We start from the raw sequence: 25,882 nt of genomic DNA, 5'->3' as shown, positions 1-25,882 counted from the left end.
TCAGCACACTAGACTAATATTTCAACCTGTTGCGCAGCAGAAACAAGCTGCTGTGGCAAGCTTGTTAGCGAACAGCTGCCTGTTTACACATCCATACGGAGCAATATTAGCATTCATTTGGAGTTGTATTCTTGACAACCTGATAAAACCTCATTTTGGTTGCCACTATTTCCTCTAGATATGTGGCTCTGTAGCATGTTTTGTCCACCATGCTAGTTGCTAACTTTGCCTGTCGTGCTTGCTGTTGCTGGGCCGTTAGTGGGGTTCATCGGAGCTTCTCTGCTCAAAACAGCGTTTCGTTGCAGTGGAAACACAACTAGATTGTGTTAGTGTGTACGTAACGTTAACGCTAGTTTCTTTAGCCTCCAGGTTAATGTTGGCTGTAAGGATTCTTTGCTTCTGTTCACTGTAGCGTTTGCATGCTTTGATGGTTGTCAGGGCGGCTCCGGGCTGTCACAATATACACACGATTATCGTGGGCAAACGATTTCACGGTAACGATATCATAGAAAACTACACTGCCAGGGGCCAAATATGACATCAGATTTTACATGATTATCATGGCCTCGATATGAATGATTTACGATATTATGTCAATAGTGATATAAAATGTGATCAAATAAATAAAATAATAACATCAATCAAATTCATCTTTAACTTTGTTTATTGTGTGTTTTGGCTCTTACACTCAAAATACAAGTGTAGGGAGGAGGAGAGTCTGTTCATTACTGTTCAAAAGTGGGATTCAAGCGCCTCTGGAATAGGCTTATTTACACAATATTGTCATATGTGTATTGTTACCATGATACCAATATTTCACTTTATTAAAACATGGTTATCGTCAATACCAGAATATTGCGACCCCTTCAAATACAATGACCAGTATATACACTAAAACCTAAAATATTAAAAAAATATATAAATTGGAAAGATTGTAACGTTTCTGAAGTGTAAAATAAAAGTCATTACAAGCGAATACTTGAATAGTATTATTTTTGTAGTTCCACCATTTTTGTGTAAGCTAAAGGGACAACTAATGACCCCAGACTGGGTCGGTTTATCATGCATATGTTTACATATTATCTACTGAAATCATATTCTGCCCAGTACTCCTCCATTAAAAAGATGCTCTCCCATCGATCCATTTCTTCATGGTTGTTCAACAATCGCCTCAGCGTTGTTACCAATGTCAGTATGTTGAAGGCAGCACGGTCGCTCCTCAACTAAAGAGTGTGTTCACGGTCGGATCCGCTATATTTCCACGTCCCGGGCCATCTGCGGTGAGGTCATCGTTAAGGTGGGCGTCAGTGGGCGGGGCCACCGCCGCTCCGGTTCCGCAGCTGCAGCTTTGCAGGAGAAAGAGTGAAAGTTTAGAGAGAAGGGGAGAAGCAGCTGACTTCAGGTTTTTGTTCTGCAGCCTGTAAAACAATCGCAGCCCGAGGAGGGACACGGAAAGTAAGTTCAACTAGAGCTAAAACCACGTGAGCGTTACCTCAACAATGTAACACTCAGAGCTTAAAGCCTTTGTTTTTCTAAATGTCCGATGGTCAGTTATCATGTTGTCCTGCGAAGATGCTTTCGTTTGCATCGTGTGTGACTTTTAGTGGTTATATACGTCATGCTTTAAAGTTTTGCCCTGTCTTTCTAAAGTCTGACCGAGGTAGATCTGAGCTACAATGACAGAAACAGACTGTTTTATTTCAGTTTTTACATCATTTTAAACACGTGGGTAGTTCACAGTGCATTAAGTTTGATCACTACTTACAGAAGCTTTTAGTCAATTAACCAATTAGTCGATTGTCAGAAAATGAATTGGAAGCCATTTTGATGATAAATGTTTAAGTTATTTATCATGCAATCACACCAAACATGTGCTGTGCTGTCAGTAAGGTGAGGATGTGCTGCTTTGCTCTGTGTGGGATCATACATTGAATCCATTTGGGTTTTCAATTGTTGCTCAGACAACTTCTGAAGATGTCACCTGAGCCTCTGGAACTTTTAATGAGCTTTTTTTTTATTTCATTCAATTGACTAAAGGATGCAAAGATTAGTCTGAAAAGTAATTAACATATTCAGCGATAATGAAAATAATCTACATGATTGGAAAATATTTTTGAATGAAAAATAGGCCTTTTTTTTTCTACATGTATCTACATGCACCTATGAGACAATACATAGGAATCAGGCAGTTTTCTTTGTTTCTTTCAAAATGTTTTAAAAGAGGTCTGTCAAACCTTTTTGGTCTACTTAAAATCCCAGCCCTGCTCTTTGTCTACTTGCAGTGAAGCGCTTCAGATAGTGCACGAGACGAGTGGTGGGCATTCTTATGAACTGACATTTTGACCTTTTAAATCGTCCCCTCCAGCAGGAGGTGGGACTCATGTTAACTGACTTCCATGAAGGTGAAAGCTGTTTGTGTATACGACCCAAAAGCCATTCTGGCCTTCCTCACAGCATGATGCCTCTGACATCAAGTCATTTTGAAAGCATTTGTTCCAAAATATTCTCATGAACTTCTTCGCTCCAAAAAACATCTGGTCAGTGTTTCTTAAGAGAAAGGCAGCAGAGGTTTCAGATTTACAGGTTCTCTGGTTCAGGGAAGATCTTGAGATTGTGTTTTGTGCTGAATGTGAAAAGGGGAGCCAGAACATCCTGGATACGTTTTCTCTGTTTAGATTAGATGTTGCTAAGCGGCTGCAGCTTTGTCCAATCCTAATGCTCTCTTTATGTCAACTCGTTTCACACAAGAAAAATTATGAAAGGGATCTTTTTTTCTTTTACAATCAGAAAGTTTGGTTCTGTAAGCATCGCCTGAATGAACATCAGTTTATATGTATACTGCCCATGTTTCCTCTAGTGAAAATATCGCTGTTAGGACTGACACATTGTAAGCGGACCCAGAGGCTGTGGGCTCAGTTCCATCTGTTCATTCTGTAATGTGTGTGTGTGTGTGTGTGTGTGTGTGTGTGTGTGTGTGTGTGTGTGTGTTGTTTCCAGCTTGTATAAGCACTGCCACGTTACTATGAGGAAAGTAGAAACCCTGCAGTTGAAGGATCATCATTTCCTTGCCAGATGTTTTGACACAAAAGCGCAAGATTTGGAGCTTGTGATGTTAAACATGTAATGGTCGTGGAAACACAGCTGTTGATGAGTCTGTGGATGATTTCAGTTGTGTTCTGAGTCACGTTTTGTCCGACCATGGGCTCGTGGTTGTGTCAGTCCGGCTTTGAATTGTGATTTACTCTTAGACGCGGGGGCCTATAGCCATAAATCATGTGTTTTTCTGTGGGAGTTTGGCATTACGTCACCCTGCAGCTCTGTTCCAGGCTTGAGTCCAGCTATTCTTGGACTTATTTTCTGAAGTTATCGCAGAGACAAATAACGAATGATTAGCTCTTGAGACACATTCATTCAGACATGGTCATTTGAATAGTTGTGCAGCTTTTTCCACATAGTAGCATTAATATTTAGCCACTTTATTCCATCTATTGATACATCACAATAGTAATTCAAGCCATAGCAAGTTTTGAAAATGTTTCTATTTGCTGTTGTAAAGACGAAGGTGTCCTCTATCATGTGAACAATCCTGTGCTGCATAAGGACGTAATACCTTTTAGAATTTTTATGTTTTTTGAAAAAGTATTAAAAAAGAATACTGTTCATTTGTGAACAGTGCCCTTAATTGACTGCAAAAGAGGTAATCTTATTTATTCAGTCTTTATTCAGATAATTACTTTAAAGCTGCTATAAACACACTTTTTCACCACGTGGTGGCAGTGGCTTCAGCTAAAAATGCAACATTGTCATATCATCGCCTTGTGAAGCTGTCCAAACATGTTAGCAAACTACTGGATTTTTACACAACTAGCAGAGCAACATTAGCAACTTGGAGTTGTTTAATTAACTTCATATATTAGCTCTGTGGTCTTCACCAACTTCTACGGGAAATGTCTTGATTTTGAGATTCTAAATGCTATTTGCTAACTTCGTCGTCTGTTTGGCGCAAGGCGAGAAGCATACAGTAGGTTTATCAGAGCCTTTTCATTAAAAACAGCTGCCAGAGAGGGAACCAACAAAACATGTACAGGCCAAAACCAAAGCAATGAGCTGATGGACGCTAAAACGGGAACAGCAACGTCGGGTGATGATTCTCTAAGAGGGGTTGTCGCTACAAGTGACCTCTTTCATACTACACATCGACATTTAATCTGTTGTCAGGATGAAAACATGGATTAGTGCAGCTTTAATATTCCAAGTAGAACAACAACATGGCGAGATGTCCCTTCCCATACTTATTCTTCAGTCTGATTCCTCTCCAATAAACTATTGTGAAGAACCATCTGAACTTAATGAATGCTTTTCTCTTTTCATCAGTTCCGGTCAAAATGCCGACCACCCGGTGTCCGCCCCGCTGCACTGTCGTTCTGTTAGTGCTACTACAGCTGGCTCTCGCCCAGTACGAACACCTCGGCTACCCGCCGGGCTTCCCTGACCCGGAACAGGAGCAGTACAGCGCCCCCCAGCTGACGCCGGACACGCCCAGGATCCAGCTCCGCTTGGCGGGGGACAAGAGGAAACACAACGAGGGTCGCGTGGAGGTTTTCTACAACGCCGAATGGGGCACTGTCTGTGATGACGACTTCACTATCCACGCCGCTCAGGTGGTGTGCAGGGAGCTGGGCTACCTGGAAGCCACCTCATGGTCACCATCTTCAAAATATGGGAAAGGACAAGGTAGGTAAAGGAACGCACTGTTTTGTCAATGTTTGTCCTCTTTGCGGGTTGGAAACATTCAGTATGTGAACATTTTCTACCTCCACAATCCTCAAACCTGGCAGCTTGGTCAGTGACTCTACGCTTCAAACTATGACGCTCTATGTACCTGTCTACTGTCAGCTTTCCCCTCTTTAGGTGCATGCACTGTTTTTCTAAATATAACTTGGTTAGGTTTAGGCAATACAACTACTTGGTTAGGCTTATGAAAGGATAGTAGTTTGGGTTCAAATATGTTTGTTACGTAGGTAAGTAGGCTATGTTGCGTAAGCTCTGTTACCTAAACAACATAATAAAGTTCTGTAATGTGCGTAACTTTAAATATGTCAATGTTGACTTTAAGTTTCACACGGGACACGGACACCTGTCTCCCGGGTTAAAGTCAGCTTGTGTTGTATCTTTTGTAACCGATGTGATAACGTCACGTATCGTCAACTTAAAATAAGTCCACACTGACTTTTTGGTTTCACTTGACTTCCTGCTTTTCTCCCGCCATGACACTGGCCTCGTAGAGCATCATAGTTTGATGTGTAACCTCTGACCAAGCTGCCCTATTTGAGGGGAGTGGACAGCAACATGTTACGTTCTGTAACAAATATCAATACAAATGGATACCATTACATTTTTAATACAAGGCCAACACTGACTGAACCTGCAGTATATTGAAGGAACCCATATGCATCATCGCTATGCAATGGAAACTGCTTCACGCTTCTCCACTTTTGGAGAAACCAGGTTTGCCTTCAAAAGAAATCCATTTCTCCATCGCTTCCACTACCAAAGAGATGAAATTCCTCCCCATGAAAGCACCGACGTATTTCTCTTTTGTCTCTTCAGGACCCATCTGGTTCGACAATCTCCACTGCACAGGCAAAGAAAAGACCTTGGCGCTGTGTCCCTCCAATGGAATCGGCGTTTCAGACTGCAAACACAGTGAAGACGTGGGCGTGGTGTGCAGCGACAAGAGAATCCCGGGCTTTAAATTTGTCAACACCCTCCCCAACCATGTCGAGGTGAACTTACCTCACTCACTCCATCAATCACTTCTTTCGCTTCGAGGCTTTGTGAACCTTTTGTAAACTTCTGCTGTTTTTCCTTTACATTTACTGTTTGTCCAAAGGACATGTGTTTGCCAAGACTTTAAGCTTTATTTATGTGGAATGTAAGTCATACATTCCATATATTACAATATATATGAACACCTGAAGTCTCATAAACCCTGTTCATACTTTGAATGCGCAACATAACTGCCTTCTTCTATCTGTTTTGGTAATGGAGTTTTGTCTTTCAGGGAGTCTGTTACTGTACATAAATCTTAGTTATGGCTGTATTCAGGCAGGGCCGATATGGAAGAAGTCACAATGTTCATTATATATTTAGCACCTGGCGTACAACAGGGAGCAGTGGCACAGCTGGAGAGCACCATTTTACAGCACTATTTATCAAAAAGTTTTCTCTCACAGGCTGTTATCAGTGATGGATTTCCGAACTTATTTTGCTGTTGAAGCCCAAATGAATTAACATTTACTGCATTCATCATGCATCTCATCATCTTTATAATTTGTTGTAGAATTGTGCTCTCCGTGTCATATTGGTTGTGACAGACAGATTAAAACAGAATGAACGAAAGGAAAAGGCTGGGATGTCCTCACTTTTAGAGCCTGGTATAGGTCACGTTCCAAAACCGCTGGATTACGTTTCCCACGATACAATTTAACGGTGACTTTTCTAGCGTGTTAAACCAGACCCCCAGTTTGTAACACTTTCTATGACAATCCCTAGACTCAAGAGGACCCTCATGACATCACTCAGGTTTTTCTTTCAGACTTGACAAATGTCCTCCAGAGTTTTCAGTAAACGGCATACAATCCTTATGACAGGATCAGTTGCACTTCTAAACCCCCTTTAAGTAATACATCTTACCTAGGTGTTGGCTGGAAACAGCTCCGTACACTTGAAGCCAATCACCCAAAGTGACTCTGGTTTAATAACCTTTCTGAATAGCCTGCAGTGAAAGTGTGTCAGTGAAAGTGAAGTTAAACTGGTAATTGTTAGGTGTTGCACTCATAACTGTCAGAGTCGTCCGTCCGGACCCTTCCAAAGGCTCCGCTGAGCATCGCTCTCCAGGCCGGCCAATAAGCTCCGACCTAATTGCCACCAAAAGCAGAACGCTATCGCTCTGCTCGCTGTGCAGGCCTCATGGATCCACATTCCAACGTTATGAGCAAACTGCAAACCAGAGCTAACTCTCTCTCTCTGACCCTCTCCTCTACTTCTTTAAAAACAACTAAAGCATTTTTCATAAGGCACTCAAAATATGCACCGACATTTTAGCAGAGCTTTTTATGTATTTATTTATTTATTTATTTTTCAAAAGCAACTGTCAGGATTTAGACGTTGTTCTGGTTGGCTTGAATTGAAAAACTAGCAATTGAGTTCCAGATCTTGTGAGCCATAATCGTTCTTTCACAATAACAAGGTATCAAATGACAATGAGAAAACAATATGGGTTGGTCACATGAAACTGCAGCGTCTCTCTACTTCACAGAGATTTATAGTGAGTTGAAGCTCGTTGCCCGTTGTTGTCTGGCACACGACTGGGTGTCGAGATTCTGCTGCTGTCGTCGCTGACGTCCTGGCTTTGTTGAGTCAGACATGGTGGAAACAAGCTGTCAGAGAGCACCCAGAGCTCTACCTCATATTTGTACAGGCCCCAAAATGTACCATTATCTGTGGTTCGCCATACGTTTATCTATGGTATGAACAATAACGTCGCTGCAGTACTCATGGCTATTCCGAGAGCAGACACAATGTTAGCGAAGCCTTGCAGTAATCATCTAAACTCCATTCCGAAGACAAGCATTTTAAAAGTTGTTTGCTTGTCGTCTTGCAGCCGGAACTATCAAAGATTCAGACTTTTTTACAAATTAGCATTATTATGTAGTTATTTTGAATTACAGCAAATGCCAATTCACCCCCTGTCTGTAAATGATGTGTAAAATCAGTCGAGCCCCCCTCTAACGCTGCATTGTGGGAGGGGATACCTCGAGCCGGCTTCCTGCACACAGGTTTACAGAGACAAATGGTAAAGATTATGATTCCCCAGCGAGCACGACTGGAGAGGTCTAGACGTCTAGAGTCGAGCGAGGACAGTAGCTGAGAAAAAAAAAAGTCCATTCACTGAGAGAAGTCACGTAGGGCTCGGGGCATGTAAAACACAGCCAGCCGGGCCTTATCAAATGAAAGTGGTAGTGACTCACCCCACTCATTCCAGCGCGTAATAACAGCCATGACGACATGTTGCGGTACGGCATAATTAGGACTTTCAGTGTGGTTAGGAGCCTGAATAGAGGCACCGCTGCCCTCTCAGGTGATCTCAGTACAACAGCCAGCCAGTCCACCACAGAGGAAATACTCGGAGGGTGAGCTAAGAGGGAGGTGAAACATGAACCTCTTGCACGCACGTGTTGCTGACCTTTGACATGTGTGTTCAGATTCCTCTCTATGACTGCTTTGTCTTCTCACATTGTTGAAATGTCAAGTTTTTTTTACCGACTTGTAAACTTCCAGGAAACAAACATCTCGTTCCATGAATTCGTTCGGTTGTGGTCAAAGGGGTTCATGTGTTTTGCTTGGACTCCAGCGACTGCATATTTAGCATCGTGTCTCAGTCAGCTGCACAGCAAACTGCGTTCAGTGCTGCTTCTCTGGAATATATACAGTCACATCTCTCCGCTGTTTATTTGTGTGTTCCTGTAAGGCCTCGAGGAAGTCTGCAGCCTCGCCTCAACATTTCGGTTTACGCAGAGATGGCTACAGAGGTCTGACCTGTGATCGTGTGCATGCATTACATTCCACTTCAAACCAATTTCAACATGAAGAAACTCCAGGGCTCGTGAAATGTGATGTTTGGCAGTGCCCGTGTCCTCGCTGGTCCCGCAGGCCGCTGCATTTATCCAAATGTTGTGAAAAGCGATGCAGTCAGATTTCTCAACCTGATTTATTCAAGTCCACTACTCAGAAAGGGACAAAAACAGCAGTTAGAAATGTCTGAGGAGCGGCCTGGGAAAGAGGAAGATTCTTAGACATTTGACTTGATGTGGAAATGTTAATTGGTGTGGAGACTGACTGCACAAGGGAGCGTTATAGAACTGTCTGTCGGCCGTGGAGAAAGGCTGGAGAGTTGTAATTAGGGCTGAGTATTGTAATCTTTGTAGCTTTTTTTGGTGCAAACGTCCTCAATTATAAATCATCAAAAGCTTTTGAAAATGGGACATAATGTTGGACTCTCACACAGTCTTCTCACTTTCTAAAGACATCTGCACTGTGAATTACTGTTTATTAGTAACTTTCACACATCAGTTTGACTTTCACTGGGGAATGTGTCCCTTTTCAAACTTCTATTTTTTAACAGTGTCTACTTATTGTCCAGCTGACGTGATTATTCATCAACTGCTAACGATTATTTGATTATAAAAACAAAGGAGCGTTACCTGGCTCTGGCATCCCATCGGCATCTATATTCTTGTCTTTGTCTTATATCATAATGAACTGAATACCTATGTATATGTTTTTTAATTGGACAAAACAAACAATTTTGATGACTTCACCTTGGGCTGTAGGACCTTGCGTAGCATAGCATCATTAACATTTTTCCACTTTTTAATGATCAAAAAGATCGAGAAAGAAATTGCAGGATTATTTCAAAAGGAAAACAATTGTCAATAGTTACAGCCTTTCCTTCAGTTATTGCACTAATATATTACAGCCATATTATTAGAGCTAAAGCGGCTTATTTCATTTTGTTTTCGTCCCTCGCAAGATGTAAGATAATGCGTTCGGTTGTGTGTGTCTGTCCGCAGCCTATCTTGCACACTGCTTGACCCATCAGCCTAATATATTTTGTGCACATTTATGAATATTTATGAAGGACCTCTCTAGGTTGCATTGATTCACAATTTTTAAAAGACCAATTTTATTGTTTTATACCGTCGACTGCGGACGCAAGTGATCAACAACTGCTTCACTAGCAAAAGGCTTTTCCTAAAAACATTACATTACAGTCATTTAGCAGACGCTTTTATCCAAAGCAACTTACAACTCAGATTCTATCACATTTCTACACAAGCTCAAGGAGGCGGGGTTCGAACTGCCGATCCTCTGATTGAAGGAAGGCCCTGCTCTCCACTTAGTCACCGTCAAAACATGGCCTGACTAGTCTGTTGCAGGCCACATTTTCTGCCTTTGTAGTGGTTCTAAAACTGACATTGATGGAAAAGTTTGGTCTCATTTTGAACCCGGAGCACCAGATTAATTCCATTCCCGATATGTTATGATCCACTTAAGTTATAGGCCTGAAACTAGATGAATAAATCCCCATTATTATTATTATTATTATTATTATTATTGTCTTGGCTGCCGCTGCCAAGAGTAGCGACTTGGTGAGATTCAAGTCTCACCTGGCTGAGCTCTGCACTCTATTGACTCCGCTTTTTGATTTTTATATTGTTATTTGTGGTTAGAGTTGTAAATACAATGTTATTCATTTCTCCTTTTTATTAATGTATTTCCTTAATTTTTGGGTCATCAACATTTCGTCCATACAGATGGCACAAAGACCAGTTCATTACAATGAGTCATTTGCGAGGCTGATACATAGATACTGTGGCAACCCGGGGGACGTGGAAGCAAGATTCAGAGCTAAAACAGGTGACTCAGAGACAGTAACCATGTAACAAAAAGTGTCCTTTAATAAGCAGGGTAGGGTAAATGGGTATAGGGTCAAACTCAACAAAAGGTTCCTCCCGGTCGGGGTCTTTGGCCTTTGGTCTACACCCAGTGGGAGACGATTCCTCCGTCCTGTTTGGGCAGAGCAGAGGAGAGAGGTGAGTCCGCTGAGTTACCTCCTGTCTGCTGCAGCTCCTCTCCAGAGGTTCAGGAGATCCTTGTATTCTTCTGCCCAGTCTGTTCCGCTGCTGCTGCTCAGCCCTGTGAACATATGCTCTTTCTAATTAGCTCATGGGCTGCAGGTGTGACCATGTGCCTAGTGGCTGCAGCACCTGCACTGGGTAGTATACTCCCTCTATCACCTCCCCCGACCTGAGGCTGGGGATCCGCCTCCTGGGCTGTGTCTGCTCAGCTTTTCTCCCTGGTTTGCCACAATACATAGAGTCCCCATTTCTACACTAGATCCGGAACTCTCCTCTCTTTTTGCATTTTTCATCTTCACTTTTTTTCTCCTTTTCTTCTCTCATGCTCCCTCCTTCCTCTCTCTCTGCTGCTCGCCCTCTCATAAGTAGATTATAAGCAGCCATGAAGTCACCCCAAGCAGAGTTTACAGCTCCCATTTTCCCCTCTTTAGTCATTTTTTCCCTCCGAGGCCTTAAGGTCAAATCGTCCACTTTCCTCCCTGTAAATCTCCAACGATGTTGCGGTAGGGCGCCGTAAATTGCCTTGTAAGCCCGTCAGCACATTCGCGCTATGAATGTAGATTAATACATGTCTTCCCTTTGTGTCACAACCTTACAATGGTTTTAACTGTTTAATTGTTTCGCACATAGCTGTTAGATGCTTCTGCAGCTATGTAAAAGCTTTCGCCCCCAGGCATCACATTCCCACAGTGCAACGCGGGCGGATGTTTAGCCTGTGGAGACTAAAATAAAGTGCTCCGCCTGACTTTAGTGTGAGTGGAGGATCTCTCTCCGGGCAGAGCAATTGCTTTCACAGACAATGTGATCATTTTATGTTTAAGAACGTCATAGGCAGTATGCCTTTAATTATTCTGACTGTTAATGTTTTTCTAGCCATGTGCAGAAGGGATTCGTCTCATTTAATCGGCTATGTTGTTGAAGCTATGTCGTCTGCTAGTTTTTTCTTTGGCTCTTCTCCACAGCTGTTCCTTTCTTCTCTCTGTCACAATGTGTAACATGTGTCACATGTGCTGACATAAATTAACACTTGTTATCTGGCCAGTGTTTACGGTTGAACTCAATTTTAAAACTAAGCATCAAAGTTTATTCTTGACCTTAGGAATAGGATTTTGACAAAACAATCCCAATTCAAGGACAACTCACAAGCTTTTTGTGGAGCTTTCAAACATCACATGATCATTATAAAGACCAGACCAACCAGAGAAGCAACTGGAGTTGCTCCATCCGATGAAGTTTGTGTTGTATACGCTATGTGCAAAAAGCTAGTAAGTGGACATCGAGAGAGGTTTTTTTAGCTGCTAGTGAGGCTCTAGTAGTGGTAATGTCAGTCGGTCCATACTGCAATATTTCAATAACTTTTGAATTCATTGCATTTTTTTTGGTATACAACAAAGTACCTGCAAAACTGCTAATTAGCAAGTGTTAGCATGCTAACAAGCTAAAACTAACGGTGTGAACGTCATGCTGTTGTTGTAAGTGGGAGCATGTTAGCTTGCTGATGTTAGCATTTAGCTCAAAGCACCGCTGTGGCCAAGTACAGCCAATAAAATCTGCTATATAGACACTCTAATATGATCTATATATGTTTGGTAAATGTCAGGAATTACATTTGAAAGTACAAATACAACCACAGCGATTGATTGTAAACAAGTGCTTCTTGTGTATGTAGTTTTCTTTAGCAAAGGGAACCCTGTTCTTCTACCTCAGCGCCAACTGTGTGTGCACAAGGGTTTTGTGTTTCGGCTCTGTACGGACCAACTGAAAACCTTCCGCATATTGCATATCTCACCTGCCAGAACTTTACATACAGTACAGAGGAGCAAATGACCAATGAGTCTAAACTGCTGTTGTGTATTTAGTAGGTTTGTCACCCTGTCATCTTTGTCGGCTCTAATAATGATTTACTTTGTCAACAGACAAAAGTGCTAAGAATGTTTACTTTGAAATACAGAATGAGACTAGCAGTACCGCCAGCCAGATCCCTGAAATCACTCCCAAGTGTGTCTTTGATTTCCACAAGTTTTTTTGTCACTTCAGCTTCAATGCCACATGAAAGTAGTTTATTTCCATTCAATCATTGTCCTTTTAATTTACGCTCCAGTTCAGGGTTTTTAATGACTTTCTGAAACATCTGCTTTCAGTTTGTTGACAAAAGCTCTTTAATGGATTTTTGAGGAGGAACTGCACACTACGGACATCCTGCATTCTCTAAACACTATCTCCGAAAACACGTTATCCTCAATTTGCGTTGCAGCTGGTCTGTTTTCCCTTCTTGAAGTCCAGATAGGGACAGCAGACGTGCCTGAAAAAGGCTGCGGCTCATTAGAATTCTCAGAAAGATACGTGCAACTAAATATCACACTGCATGTGAACCCAGCGGCATGGTATTTTGCTGTGGATGTGAGGTGATTTCTGCTGGCAGAGAGACTTGTTCAGGACCTCTATTGGAACCATATGTTCCATGCACTTTATTTGTTCTGGCAAACGCAGTCTCGACTCTGCCGTGGACTGTAGAGAAAACTAAAAACTATGGCATACTGGGTTTACTCTTCTTCTAGTAGTCACAGATTACTGTGGGCAATATAAAGTAACTGAAACAATAGTCCATAACTATGCAACGTATTTGGATATTCTTTTTGTGAATTATGTCGTGGTTTGTATCCCAAGTGACTTGTTGAGAGTGAGAAACAAATGACTGGGACTTATTATTATTGTTATTGGGCCTTTGGTCTTTGGCCATCCCCCTTTTTTCAGAGACTTTTCAGCCCCCTTTTTCAGAGACCTCGAACAACAGTATGAGTAAAATGGAAAAGGGTTTTGTTTAAGGTGTAAAACAAACCCTTTTATAATTCCAACTGAAAGGAAACATTAAAGTCAAAGTCAAAGAAAGAATGTGCTGCAGAAGATAATCCACATTGTCAATGGAGACCACAGCGCAGTATCTATCTTCTGTTAAAGAAATACTAACTTCAGCTAACTACAAGCCAATGACAACAGCTCAAGGACTTAGCAAATAGCCAATCAAATTGCTGCGGGGCAACAGGTGTCAGCCCACTTGGTATCAAATATGTACCATCCATTCTCATTGCCAAAGGCTTTGGGCATGCATATTGTTGTTTTCCCACACTTTGGGCACTTGACATTGTGAGAATGGGCCACACATCCCCACAGCAGTATCTCGAGCCAACACCATTTTAAAACTCTATCCAGCCACTGACCTTAGATTGTAGAGTAATGATAAATATCTTGCCCCCAATTGACCCGTCGCCTCTAATTACATGACTATGAGTGTAGTGGTGTAATTAGTCTTCCAAATCGAGGAATTTAGGCTTAAAGCATTGGTAATAGAAAAATATGTATCACAACCTCGAAGTAGCCTCTGTAAAAAGGAATCTGAGTTGCAACAGATTGAGGCCCCTTAACCACTCCGGTCCAACTCATCCCACTAATGGCTTTTCCATCTCTGACACTTTTCCTCCTGGACAAGCAAAGACTCAGGAAGGGCCCCCTATCCCGGAGTGTGCTGAAACAAGGCACACATGTTAGAAATCTCTTTTTTCTGCAGTCAAAGGGCTGTTTTTGTCCATGTGATGACTATCTCATCTCTGAAAAGTCAGGGGAGGGAAAGGGACAAGTTGGATCTTGAAATAAATTAGAAAAGTAGCTGTTCTTCAGACTCTTGATGTTTAAGCACCAGCATGCCCACAGCAATCTGCGTCAGTACCCCATTGTCCTGTTTGGTTGAATCTTCAGTCAGTCTGGATTTCCTTACTGACCCAACTCAAAACGTTCGTCTGCCACTGAGTCGTGTACATGTACATCCAGTAAATCTAGACAAGGTCACCATCGCCACATTTCCAGTCATTAGCATGTTCCATGATTTCAGCCTCTATCCAGTTTCATACCCTCTGCAGTCCAGACCTCGTTGCCTCTGACCAGAATGATTAATGTGGTTATCTTTGGGAGAAAAAAGTAGAGGGTAGCAAGACTGATGGTTTGTACCTTTCGCTCTGGTGGCCTCTGCCCTTCCCCGGAGGCAAATGCCAATTTAGGAAACCCTACTTTGTCATTATTTGATGTCTAGGTTCTTCTTGGCTGTATATGAGAGGAGTCTTAACTGGCCTGTCTGTTGAGCAAAGCAACGTACTCCCCCCTGCTGCCAGACTGAGCTCCCTCCCCTCTGCCTGCACTGTCACGTAGCACAAGAATGTGGGTTTGGTCTGTTGGAGGGGAAAATGTTTATTTAATCCCTGAAAATAGTCTGAGAGGAAAGGCTCTGAGCTGAGTTTTGACGGCCTCACACTGCCTGCGAGCTAACAGGCCACTGACCGAGTCTTGCTTCGATGCTCAGAGGACTCTCTTCTACGCTTACACTGATAAACACACACCATTCTTCAAAGTTACAAAGATGGAAAACTGTTGAGTTGATCAATGTTCCTAATCAAAACATAGACACAAAAATGATCCATGTGTCTCGAGGAGACTGATGCGTAATACAATATCAAATCAGATAGAGGTTTTTGCTTACATTTTTGATTGTGTTCAAACCGTATGTTTATGCTATATGAGGCATGGAAATAAGTTCTGTAAAATATCTTTAAATATCTCACAAAATAGGAATGTTGACACAACAGGCGGGAAGCTGTTTTTAGCGTTCAATATCTTCAGATTCTCCCACAGAAACATGAAATTTGCTACAAACACTGCTGCAGAAAAAAATAGGAATCATAACAGGAGTAAGAGTGAACGAAAAACAGCACTGAGCTGAAAGCTGCTGAAACGCCCAATAGAACTGAGGGTAACTGCATAGTCGGGTTAATAAACTCTGGGTATGTCATTACAAGCCACCCCTCACTCACATTAAATATATATATCCAATCCATTGTGAATATTGACACGATCTCAAAGTAGGCAGTTTACATGGGTTTAGTGTAAACCCGGGCTGCTCGTTGCTCAACGGGGATGTTGGGCAACTGGGCTAGTGAAAGTAAAACATTTGGTGTCCTTGCGTAGTAGTATGGGACGGTCCGTTGCCTCTTCTACTCAAGTCTGGGGTTGGTGATGGTGTAGAGGTAGTGCCTTTGGAAAGAAAAGGCAGTCACCTTAACTGCCTCCTACTGCACGTGTATACTCACAATGCTGAGTTTGTTCATTTTTTCTTCCGACTGAGGCTTTCCACTTAAACGTGTTGCACATGTTGCAATGGAATACTTTCGGCTTTTAAAGACAAACACAGTTGCAGGGCAGCTGGTGGGGTGTTAAGCATCAATAAGGTGATTCGCTTAAGTGTTTGAGCAATCTGGAGAAGATTTGCAAGCAGCGCTCACGGGGCTGAGCGGCTGTGGTTGCAGTGTGGACCTGGGGTTCAGAGTCAGGACAGATGCATAACCTGTTTGTGATCTGTCACATCAGATCACAGAGGTCTGTCTAGCCAGAAAATAAAAACACAAAACACTTGGTGGCTCTTAAATTGACATAAATGAACATGTACAATTCGTCTACTATACAGAAATGGACCAACACATCTTTGTTATTGGATTACACATAAACACATGTGCATACTTTGACAAATAACATGTCAGTAAGAAGAACAGCAATAATTTGTCACTACAAAAAAACGGGTTTTATATGTTTATGTCTGTGATTAATTACCTTTTAACCACTAAGCCTATTTTGAGCCCTCCGCTCAAACATTTCATACCCACACTCTAAGGGGCTTATCTCGCTAACTACAAGGTCTATTTGAATAATTTCAATGGTATTATAACACTAACACTTGTGATAGTTTTTTTATATATGTACATATCAGTGTATATGTTATTGGTTAATGCTGAATGAATATAACACACAGCTCAAATAAAAAATGTTCAGGTTCGCCTGAAAGAAAAGCACTTTTATTGATTTGAAATGATGCAGTCCAAGGCTTAAACTCTCTCAAATCATATCACAAGATGTCTTTTGTCCTTTTTAAAAAAAAATTGGCTTTGATAGAGTGAAGTATGCCTGAGAAATCAATGCCGGTCAGCTTTGGTCAGCCAACGTCAATTCAGATTTTAGAAGCAGCCAATATAGCTCTTTTATTGGACTTTTAAATACTATATAACTCTATATTTCACTTCTTTTATCACTAATAGTGTTCAATCTATTTAATACAGCAGTTTGGCATCATTTTGCCTGTGCTATATAAAAACCTGTAAAATATGGCTAATTTCCGTCAGAATTTCAGTTTTACGTGATTTATTTGAACCTAACACAGCCTGTGATTGGCCGATTTGCGCAATTCTTACAGTTCTGAGCCCGGAAGAGTCTGGGCAGTGTAGTGATTCGTTGTTTGAGTTGTTTGACAGAATTTTAAGCCAATAAATTAATCGAAAACTGTGATCCGCCCCCATGGGTCAAACCCATTGGCCAAAACTGAAATTATTATTCATTCGTCATAGAAGCTCGTCAGAGACTCAGTTTTTTTAACAGCACAGCAGAGAGACGGCTTCGATATGCCGGCATGGATTATTCTTTTTTTTTTGGGGGGATTTTCATCCAGGAAACATCTAAAAGGTACGGAGCATTTCAATGTTTATGATGATGGGCTGAGTTGATATCTGTGGCAGATCAATAGTAACTTTATAACGGTTTAAAGTAGAATAATTTGGAGGCGACAGTTCGATGCAGTGTGTTCTCCTCGTGGTCCGGGATATGAAGTGTGTGTGTGTGAAAGTGCCGTAGGTCGCGGCTGGGACCGATAACGGAGAACATTGCTCGCCTTCTCCTGGTGAGAAATAGGTGAAATTGTGGTAGTACTTGTAGTACCTTGAAGTACTTTGTGTATATATATGTTTATGAGTGATTAAAATAGGTTACATGGTCCATTTGATCAGAATCTCTTCGTTATGTACGTTTTTGAAATATTTTAAAATATCATTTCATTCGTTCTCAAAAGTGATTTTTACTACATGTGTACACTCTGTCACCCCCCCTCTAGAGCCCAATTGGGCTCTGCTCGGGATCTAAAAGTTTTAAAGCAAGTTTCTTGCATTTTTTATTTTTGTCCACAGAACCTTGATATTCAAGTGGAGGACGTGCGCATACGAGCCATCCTATCGTCCTACCGTAAGCGGATCCCTGTGACAGAGGGCTACGTGGAGGTCAAGGATGGCGGTAAATGGAAGCAGATCTGTAACACAGAGTGGACGCAGCATAACGGCAGAGTCATCTGTGGCATGTTTGGCTTCCCCGGGGAGAGGAAGTACAACGCCAGAGTTTACAAGTGAGTGCTCTACTACTGCAAGTGTGGCCCTCAAAGAGCAGAGGAGGATTTAGAGGCAGGGATACTCAACTTTTGAGGGCCACAGTTGCAAAGTAACAGGAGGCCAGGGGCCAGATAATAAACATGCATTAATAATATTTGTCAAATACAATGAATGGACATTAAAAGGCCCAACTAACACAATTACATCTTTTTAATTTGTTTTATTTCATAAACTGTCTATTCATTCTTTTTTTATTCACTCTGACACCTTATTTACATTAATAGTAAAACAAAAAATATTTTCATTACCAATTTGGACATTCTGCACCCTATTGCGAACCGGATTTTGCCGGTGGGACGCAGGTTTAGTATCACTGATTTAGCAATTAACTCTTGAGTGGCCACACAACGTAGGACTTTTGGGTGCATTTGGGGTCGGATGTCTGGGAACCTGGGGTGGGTACCTGCTTTGTACGCTTAGTTAACAGCCTGTCCTGTAGGGACCAGCCTCCAAACATTCTAGCAGTCCAACGGTGTCGGTGTGATACATTTGTAAAAACTAATGATGAAACATAGTCCAATTGTTGTCATTCAAGAACACTACCACCAGAAGTCATTGTTAAAGGGTTAAAGTACGTTGACGTAACTCCAATTTCTACATGTTCCAATGTGTGGATCAAATGTTACATCACAAGCCTTAATACAGCACATTGAAACTCAAACTGACTCTTGCATATCCAACATTAGTGCATTCCACGAAGCGGTGGCGATGTGTGAGCGACTACCGAGGGATCTAAATCTTGCTTACATGACGAAGCTTGCAGCCAAGCGGCCACAGGTTAATCACGGCTTACCATAAAACATCCAACACTCAAGTTATCCTTGAATTTACTGTCTGCCTGGGCTGGAAGTTTTCTCCGTGTTAGGAAACCACAGCAGAGCACGGCGGCTCCCTATCTTCCCTTCTACGTGTCAGCCTACTCCTGCTTCAGCCCAGTGAAACATCTGCTTTTTCAGGCTGTCTCTTGAGCGATAACGTCATCCTGATTTGGCTCCTGTGCCGATGCTCCTGTGTGGCTTTATTCAGGGTCACTTTGAGAATGCCAGATTTAAATTCAAATGTCTAAATAAAGACATGAACAAGATGTGGGCCCTTGTAATGTGTGTGCGCACTGTAGAGTTTTCTAAATTGTAAATGATCAGTTTCATGGTTGTTGATATTACCGCTGGCACACGTTTTAAAAAAATAGCCTTTTTCCACATGTCTTTACTTCTCAACTATTTTCCTTTTGGTGCAACAACAACAACTGTGGTGCAAATGCAACCCATTGCACCCAGTTACAAGCCCCTCCCCCTTCAACCCGTGTCTTGTGCTCCTCATTGGTTTTAGCTCCCCCGACAGACCCAGATATTTAGCCTGCTAGGTATCGGCCAGGCTTTTAGAGTGCGATAAAATTCCCAGTAAGACAACCTCCAACACGTTAACATAATTAATCGCTACTGGAATTCGTATTCATTTGATTGCGGAATTTGAAGTTGTAATCCCTTGAGCAACGTATTACTGAAAATTAGATACCGCTGTTTTACCCTTGCACTTAATATGGGTAAAGCTCCAAAACATTGCTACACTTCCCATATGCAATGGTATGGAGTCATTTCACAAACCTTACCCTGCCTGGTAAATATTCCCATCTTTCACAATCCATGCCGAGACTTTCTGTTATAGATTTTCAGTCTCAAGCCCCAAGCCGAGCTGACTCAGGTGGTGTCACTCCAACTCTTTCAGAGCCACAGAAATCATTAAACAACCGTTTTCATGGTTGAGTAAACTTTACAAATAGTTCTTCTGCATTTAAAGGCCCACATTGTTGTGCATTACCATTAATTGCAGCTATAAAATTAGTTACATTTATTAAAGTATTGAAAAACTTTGACTGTGAATGTGTACAAATATTTTAAGCTTGGGTAGAGATTTTGGTGAGATGTCAACTTTCACAGTTTATTCAATCATCGCTCAATTTGAACAGCACTGATATGCATCACAGCTGTGGTTAAATTGCATTTGAGAGCATTAGTTTTGGATAGCTTCCAGTCTGTAGCTTTCCTCTCGCCAGCTCCCAAATGAAAAACAAATGCAGCTCAGCCTATTTTAATACATTTTATTTCACGTACACCTCAGACATAAGATACAAAGATAGGACGTGCCACTCTGCTCTGATGCTCATTATATACATAATTTGGGCTCACTAATAAGTGGGGAGGAAGAGATTAGCACCCTACCAGGCCTGAAAGAGTGTCATTAACCCCAGTTTGTTCATATGGAAGAGTGTGAACTCTCCAGCTGTTAGCTAACCTTTCACTTTTGGTGTTAATTATACAATATGCTAATAGCATTGCCCTTGTTTAGTTTTGTGCCGTCAAGATAAAGCATTGTGATGAGTCTCATAATTTAACTCCAAATCTTGATCAATGTTCCGAACAGTAGATCTAGAATTTCAACTGCAGGTGATAAAATCCTATTTTATAAATGGCATGAATTGAGAAAAGAGTGCCGAAATAAACCATCATGTGCATTTTGCCACGTGGTCGCAGAACTGCATGAATAGGTAAACATCACACACTTCATTGACAAGGTACCTTACGAATCACTATGCTAACGTGTTAGCAAAACATTTACACATCTCGCAGACAAAAGTCCAATCTTCTCTCTCTTTTCGCTCAGTTTATGGTCTCCACCAACTCCTGAGGGTAACATCTGGCTCTTAGCAATGCTGTCCTTAGTTCACAAGCTAGCAGCTATCTTCTGAATCAGCTTTGTTTTTGCCAAAGGAGCTGCCTGCTGCAGCTGAAAGCGAGGATGAGTTGAACTACACTCAACCTATCATTAAAGTTCTGGCATTTTTGCTAATAAAATGTATTATTATTAATAATATTATCATAAAGTTGCAAGCCGTGAAACCCAAAAAATTAGCTGAAAGATACTTTTCGACTCAGAGTCTGGTGATAATTTTTCCATGGATTTATTACTACTAGCAACATCTCACACATTACATATGGTGATTAGCCATCATCATATGAAAAATATTGATGAGTGCAGCTTTCTAATGGTAGTTGTCTCATTAAAATAAAAATACCTATTTATGTGTTTGATATACCCAGTTGAAAATAAAAACCGCTGAAAGATTTGTTTAACCTCCTTTCCTTCTCCTCCGTCTGTCCAGGATGTTTGCTCGCCGGAGAAAGCCCACGTACTGGGACTACGCTGTGAACTGCACTGGCAATGAAGCCCATTTGTCCAGCTGTAGACTGGGCCAGGTTACATCAATGAAGTCCAATGAGACCTGTCCTGAAGGGTTGCCTGTGGTGGTGAGCTGCGTGCCCGGCAGAGACTTCGCCCCGACTCCCATGACGGGATTCAGGAAGGCCTTCAGACAAGAGGTAAGGTCTATTCTTACGTTCATCTAAAATACCACGCTATTGAGACGCTGTTGTTCTCCACAAGCAAGTCCACAGTCTTAAAGATCTACTTGCTTTTCCAGTTCTTGCTTAGACATAAAAAATATTTGAACTTTCAGTACACTCATTTTTGAAAAGATATTTGTCCATGTATAATGAGCCACTGTCACAGTAAGTTCTTACTGTCTTGTCAGTGGCAAATGAAATGTGTGATGTCTATGGATGTGTCAACAAACTGAACTGTTTTTAGGAATAGCTGCAATGGTTCAGCTCAGTTCACTGACTATGTAAAGGCCAACGCTGGCCTTTGCTATTCCCGGTCACTTCGTGTGCTGCAGCTGGAGCTGATGTGGACACTTTGTTCCCATCAAAATGAATCATCGTCATCTTGGGGTTTCAAAGATGACACGATGTAGTGAAATTCTTGGCACAGGGCAAGGAAAAACATGTCTCTCCAGAAAGCAACGCCAGTGTGAGCTAACTTTGACTCTTCTCAAATGACAATGAGCATGAAACTAGGCTCCGGAGTCAGAAACGCTGCATCATTACTGCAGTTTTTACACATTTTACACTTCAAAAGCTGCACACAGTTTTTGATTTCCTCACCAAAAGCAAACAATCTGGAAAATCAAGATATGGTGCAAACAAGCCCTCCAAAAGATAGTTTATAGCTCAGATTGGGTTCATGAATTCACATTTAGAACTATCGCAAACATGCTACAGGTATTTGTATACTGTAGGTGCTGTGCCAGTTGCCAGTGTCTGCTATTTTAACATTTAAATAAATACACTATGTGGCTTTAGAGTTTATTAGACACACGGCTTTTCAGTCAGATGCCTCCGTCAGACATCATCTTATGATAATGTTTTCAGCCTTTCGTCCTCATGATTTAATTTGCAGCTGTTCATCAGGTGTGCATTAGGTAACAGTTTGGTCTCGGTAACCTCATTACAAGATAAGAGGAAGCTTGATATTTGAAACAAATATTGTGCCCCCGACTTTTTGGCAGCACTTTTGGTAATTCTTTTTAGCTGCCGCAACATGACAATAGCCCCAGAAGGGTTGGAACCCCATCACACTTGAGTGGACTGATGTCTGTGCCATCATGACATGAAACACAAACCCAAAGCTGTATAGTTTTTCATTAGCAAATACCGTTAGTAAGTCTTCATGACATCCTACTGGTTCCACAGGTGCTGTTGTCGTCCTGATTCTGACCTTTGACCTTCCCAGTGGGTAAAAGAGAGACTTCTTTCTCATTCATGCCCTTTGCAGATTAAAAATAGGCTTTATTTTTTCTTACGGTTTCAGTGGATGTAAAACTCACTTAGTCTATAAACAATCGCAGCAACTTTCAAATAAGAACCTTCTAAGCTGACAAGATGTCTGTGTGTGTGTGACTCCATCCACATTCCAATGTGAGGTTTGAGCTTGCCTGCTCTCTGTCACGTTCCACAGCTGAGTGCCGGGCTGGGAGCGGCGGGCCTGACGTCACATTCGAAGTCTTCCAACACGGTCAACAAGTCTGCTAAACGGAATTTTATTCTAAAACCAGATATTTACCTAAAAGGACTTCTCCAACGTGAGACAGCTATACAACTGAAAGCAAGGAAATACCCCGGCCTCAATGATGACAGAGATTCTTTTGTGAAATATTGCTTCAGGAATCATATAAAAAATATATATTTGATCAAATAGAACTATTTTAGTCGATGTGTGTCTGAAGTCATAAACCGAAACAGAAATCAAACATCACTTCAGGAATGAAATAAAAACTGTATTCTAATATGTGAAATGATTGAAGGTTCAGGTGGTTTTGGAGCTGGAATGTGTTAGTAGGACCAAGTCACATTGGATCATATCTATTTTTGTCTCCTGTTTTATAGTTCTTCTTAATTCTTACATTACATTTGCTCTGCTGAGTCTTGATATATAATGTTTTTGATGTATTTTCTTTTCGTGTTCATTAATTTTATGAACATTTATTTGTGGGACAACAATTTTCAGAATCTGTTGACTTGTCCAGAATTGTTTTAATTGCAGCAAGGAAGCATAAAAAGGCTTTTGAGAAAAATGTAATTTGCAATGTGAACACTGCTTATGAATTGCATTTGTAAAATGGATGCGAACACATTAAAAGCTCAGCTACCACAAACTTTGACCAGTGCACAACCAGAAGACCTGAGGTCCTGCTCCACCTATTGGGCCTGTTGGTGCTCAGCATCTCACTTTATAGATTGGGTTGGGAATTAATATGGTTTTATTGATACCTATGCCATTATCGACTCTGCGATCAATTTTCTGTGTAGAAAACTATTCCGATGAATCAGAGAATGTGGACCTGGTTCCCATCCCTACTGAGACAGGTGGAAGACTTAATTAGAAGGATTTTGTTTTCAATCCTAAACCAGAATCCTGAACAGAAAGCCAGAGATTTAGCAAAGCCAGCAACAGGGAACTCTGCAGAGTTAAGACTTTGGTTTAAACAGGTATATGGCACCTTACAACAGTCAGGACGAGAGGAGACGCGAGGATGGACCATTTGTTCAAAATGGACTTCATAACTTCAGGACTTGAGCTGGTTGCCAAAGAAATGCAAAATATGTGAAACTATTATTAATAGAAGTAATAAAGTAGTGAAAGATGCTCATTACAACGGTGATTTGTCTTCCTTGTTTTGTCCAACTATCCAAAACAATATGTTACATTCAATATCACAATGATTGCTTTATAAAAGCCAGACTAACGTCAAATTTGAAAAGTTGGAATCAGACATAGTTGGACATTTTTGGTCAAAACATGATGATTGATAATTATTGGATTAACGTAGCAGATTTAAGGATGATGAATTCTTTACATTAATTTGATTGTTAATGCCAGTAGGTGGAGGATTTTATTACAGAGCGCAGACATTAAGACGTCTGGGCTTTACTTTGTGAATACCGATAGTGTGTCAGATTAAACTGGGACTAAAGTGTTTACTTGTAAAACTAAACACTTCCAGTTTGTCTAAACAGTTAATGGGAGAACCGCATTTATAGCACGTTCTATAAACATGAAGCCACCCAGTCTGCTGCCTCAGCAAGTTGAGGTTCTAAACTTCCACTTGAGGCTGTTCATTTTGAAAGAACATATATGTGGTTTTACAATTTGAACATCTCCGCTTTTACAGTGATGTCTGTGTTTTTCCTCTCTAGCAACCGTTGGTTCGTCTTCGTGGTGGGGCCATCGTAGGCGAGGGTCGAGTGGAGGTGTTGAAAAATGGAGAGTGGGGCACCATATGTGATGATAACTGGAACTTGCAGTCTGCCACTGTGGTGTGTCGAGAGCTGGGCTTCGGTACGGCCATAGAGTCTCTGTCCGGAGGTCGCCTGGGACAAGGTATACCGGTTTTACATTCTTACTGTTATTTGTGCCGAAAAAGTTCATAAAAACACAAATTTTCCAGCCTCTCCTTGCTTCACATTCAGATTTACGGACAAAAGATGAAGAAAAGAGAAAGGGTAAAGGGCTTGATGACTGAAACTACAGCATTAAAATATGCCTAATGTAAGCTAGACTGCTGCATAAAGGGAAAAGCAGAAAAAGTAGATTGCGAGCAGCAACAGCCTGGAATAAGTACACGGTCGCCGTAAACCGTCCCATGCCAACGAGCTCAGAATGACTGTCTTTATTGTTGGAACAACCGTGCATGTATATTTCCTACATGGCACAGAATGGAAGGTTATGACTGTGTGGCAAAACCCACATATCCCAAACATTTCAGGCAGTAATTCTATCCTTTAAGCGACCCTCCTCCTATCACCCCTGCATGCTGCTGAGCAGAATATCATGAACTCACAGACCTGATGGCGAAAGTGATTGAGCTCGCTGGAACAGGATCCGTTCCATTGAGCAGGTCTGTGAGGACGAGAATCCGTCTCTGAGCTGCTATGAACTTGGATATCTTTCTGGAAGGATATATTGAGATTCCCGTGTATTCAATTTGGAATTAACTCGGCGAGGAAAACAAGTGATAAGGCAAGCCCATGTATAGCTCAGCTGGACTGGGAGCAGACCCTATGGAGAACAGTGTCTGTACCAGAACTTAAACCTCTAACCCATCACTTACTGTTCAGATGGTTGGACATAAAAGGCTGGACTGGATTGATCTCTGTCCATGCACTGAATAAGGTTTTTTACACTTTTTTTTGCCAATTGGGGTTAGTGTATCAAACTTTACCATCACATTACATTCCATAGTTATCATGATAATGTGTTAGCAACATGTTGCATCTATTAGATTTATCTAACTGACATTCCAATGATATTTCTCCTTATAGCTTTGTTTTGGTCTCCACCAACTCCTGAGGGAAATGTCTGGCTATTTAGCTGCTTAGTCGCTAACTGCGTCCATCTACTGTCTGGTGCTGAGCATTTAGTGTATAATAGTTTTACCCTCTTTTCTGGAAAGAAGTGAGAGTGAACCAGTACAGT

At 41.5% G+C, this 25,882-nt stretch overlaps 1 protein-coding gene across 1 annotated transcript in view; it reads left to right on the top strand.

Moving 5' to 3' along the window:
* Nucleotides 1-1,342: 1,342 nt before the first annotated feature.
* loxl2b (lysyl oxidase-like 2b) overlaps nucleotides 1,343-25,882 on the top strand; it is a 38,260-nt gene continuing 13,720 nt past the window's right edge. The window contains exons 1-6 of the mRNA XM_079160921.1: nucleotides 1,343-1,455; nucleotides 4,375-4,734; nucleotides 5,611-5,786; nucleotides 17,756-17,967; nucleotides 21,171-21,387; nucleotides 24,604-24,787. Coding sequence (XP_079017047.1) covers nucleotides 4,386-4,734; nucleotides 5,611-5,786; nucleotides 17,756-17,967; nucleotides 21,171-21,387; nucleotides 24,604-24,787 — 1,138 coding nt within the window. The 5' untranslated portion in view covers nucleotides 1,343-1,455; nucleotides 4,375-4,385. The remainder of the gene's footprint in view (nucleotides 1,456-4,374; nucleotides 4,735-5,610; nucleotides 5,787-17,755; nucleotides 17,968-21,170; nucleotides 21,388-24,603; nucleotides 24,788-25,882) is intronic.

This window comes from Pholis gunnellus (genome assembly GCF_910591455.1).
Source record: "Pholis gunnellus genome assembly, chromosome: 6".
Lineage (NCBI taxonomy): Eukaryota > Metazoa > Chordata > Actinopteri > Perciformes > Pholidae > Pholis > Pholis gunnellus.
The sequence above is the reverse complement of the archived record's forward strand: the minus strand, read 5'-3'. Positions and strand labels throughout refer to the sequence as shown.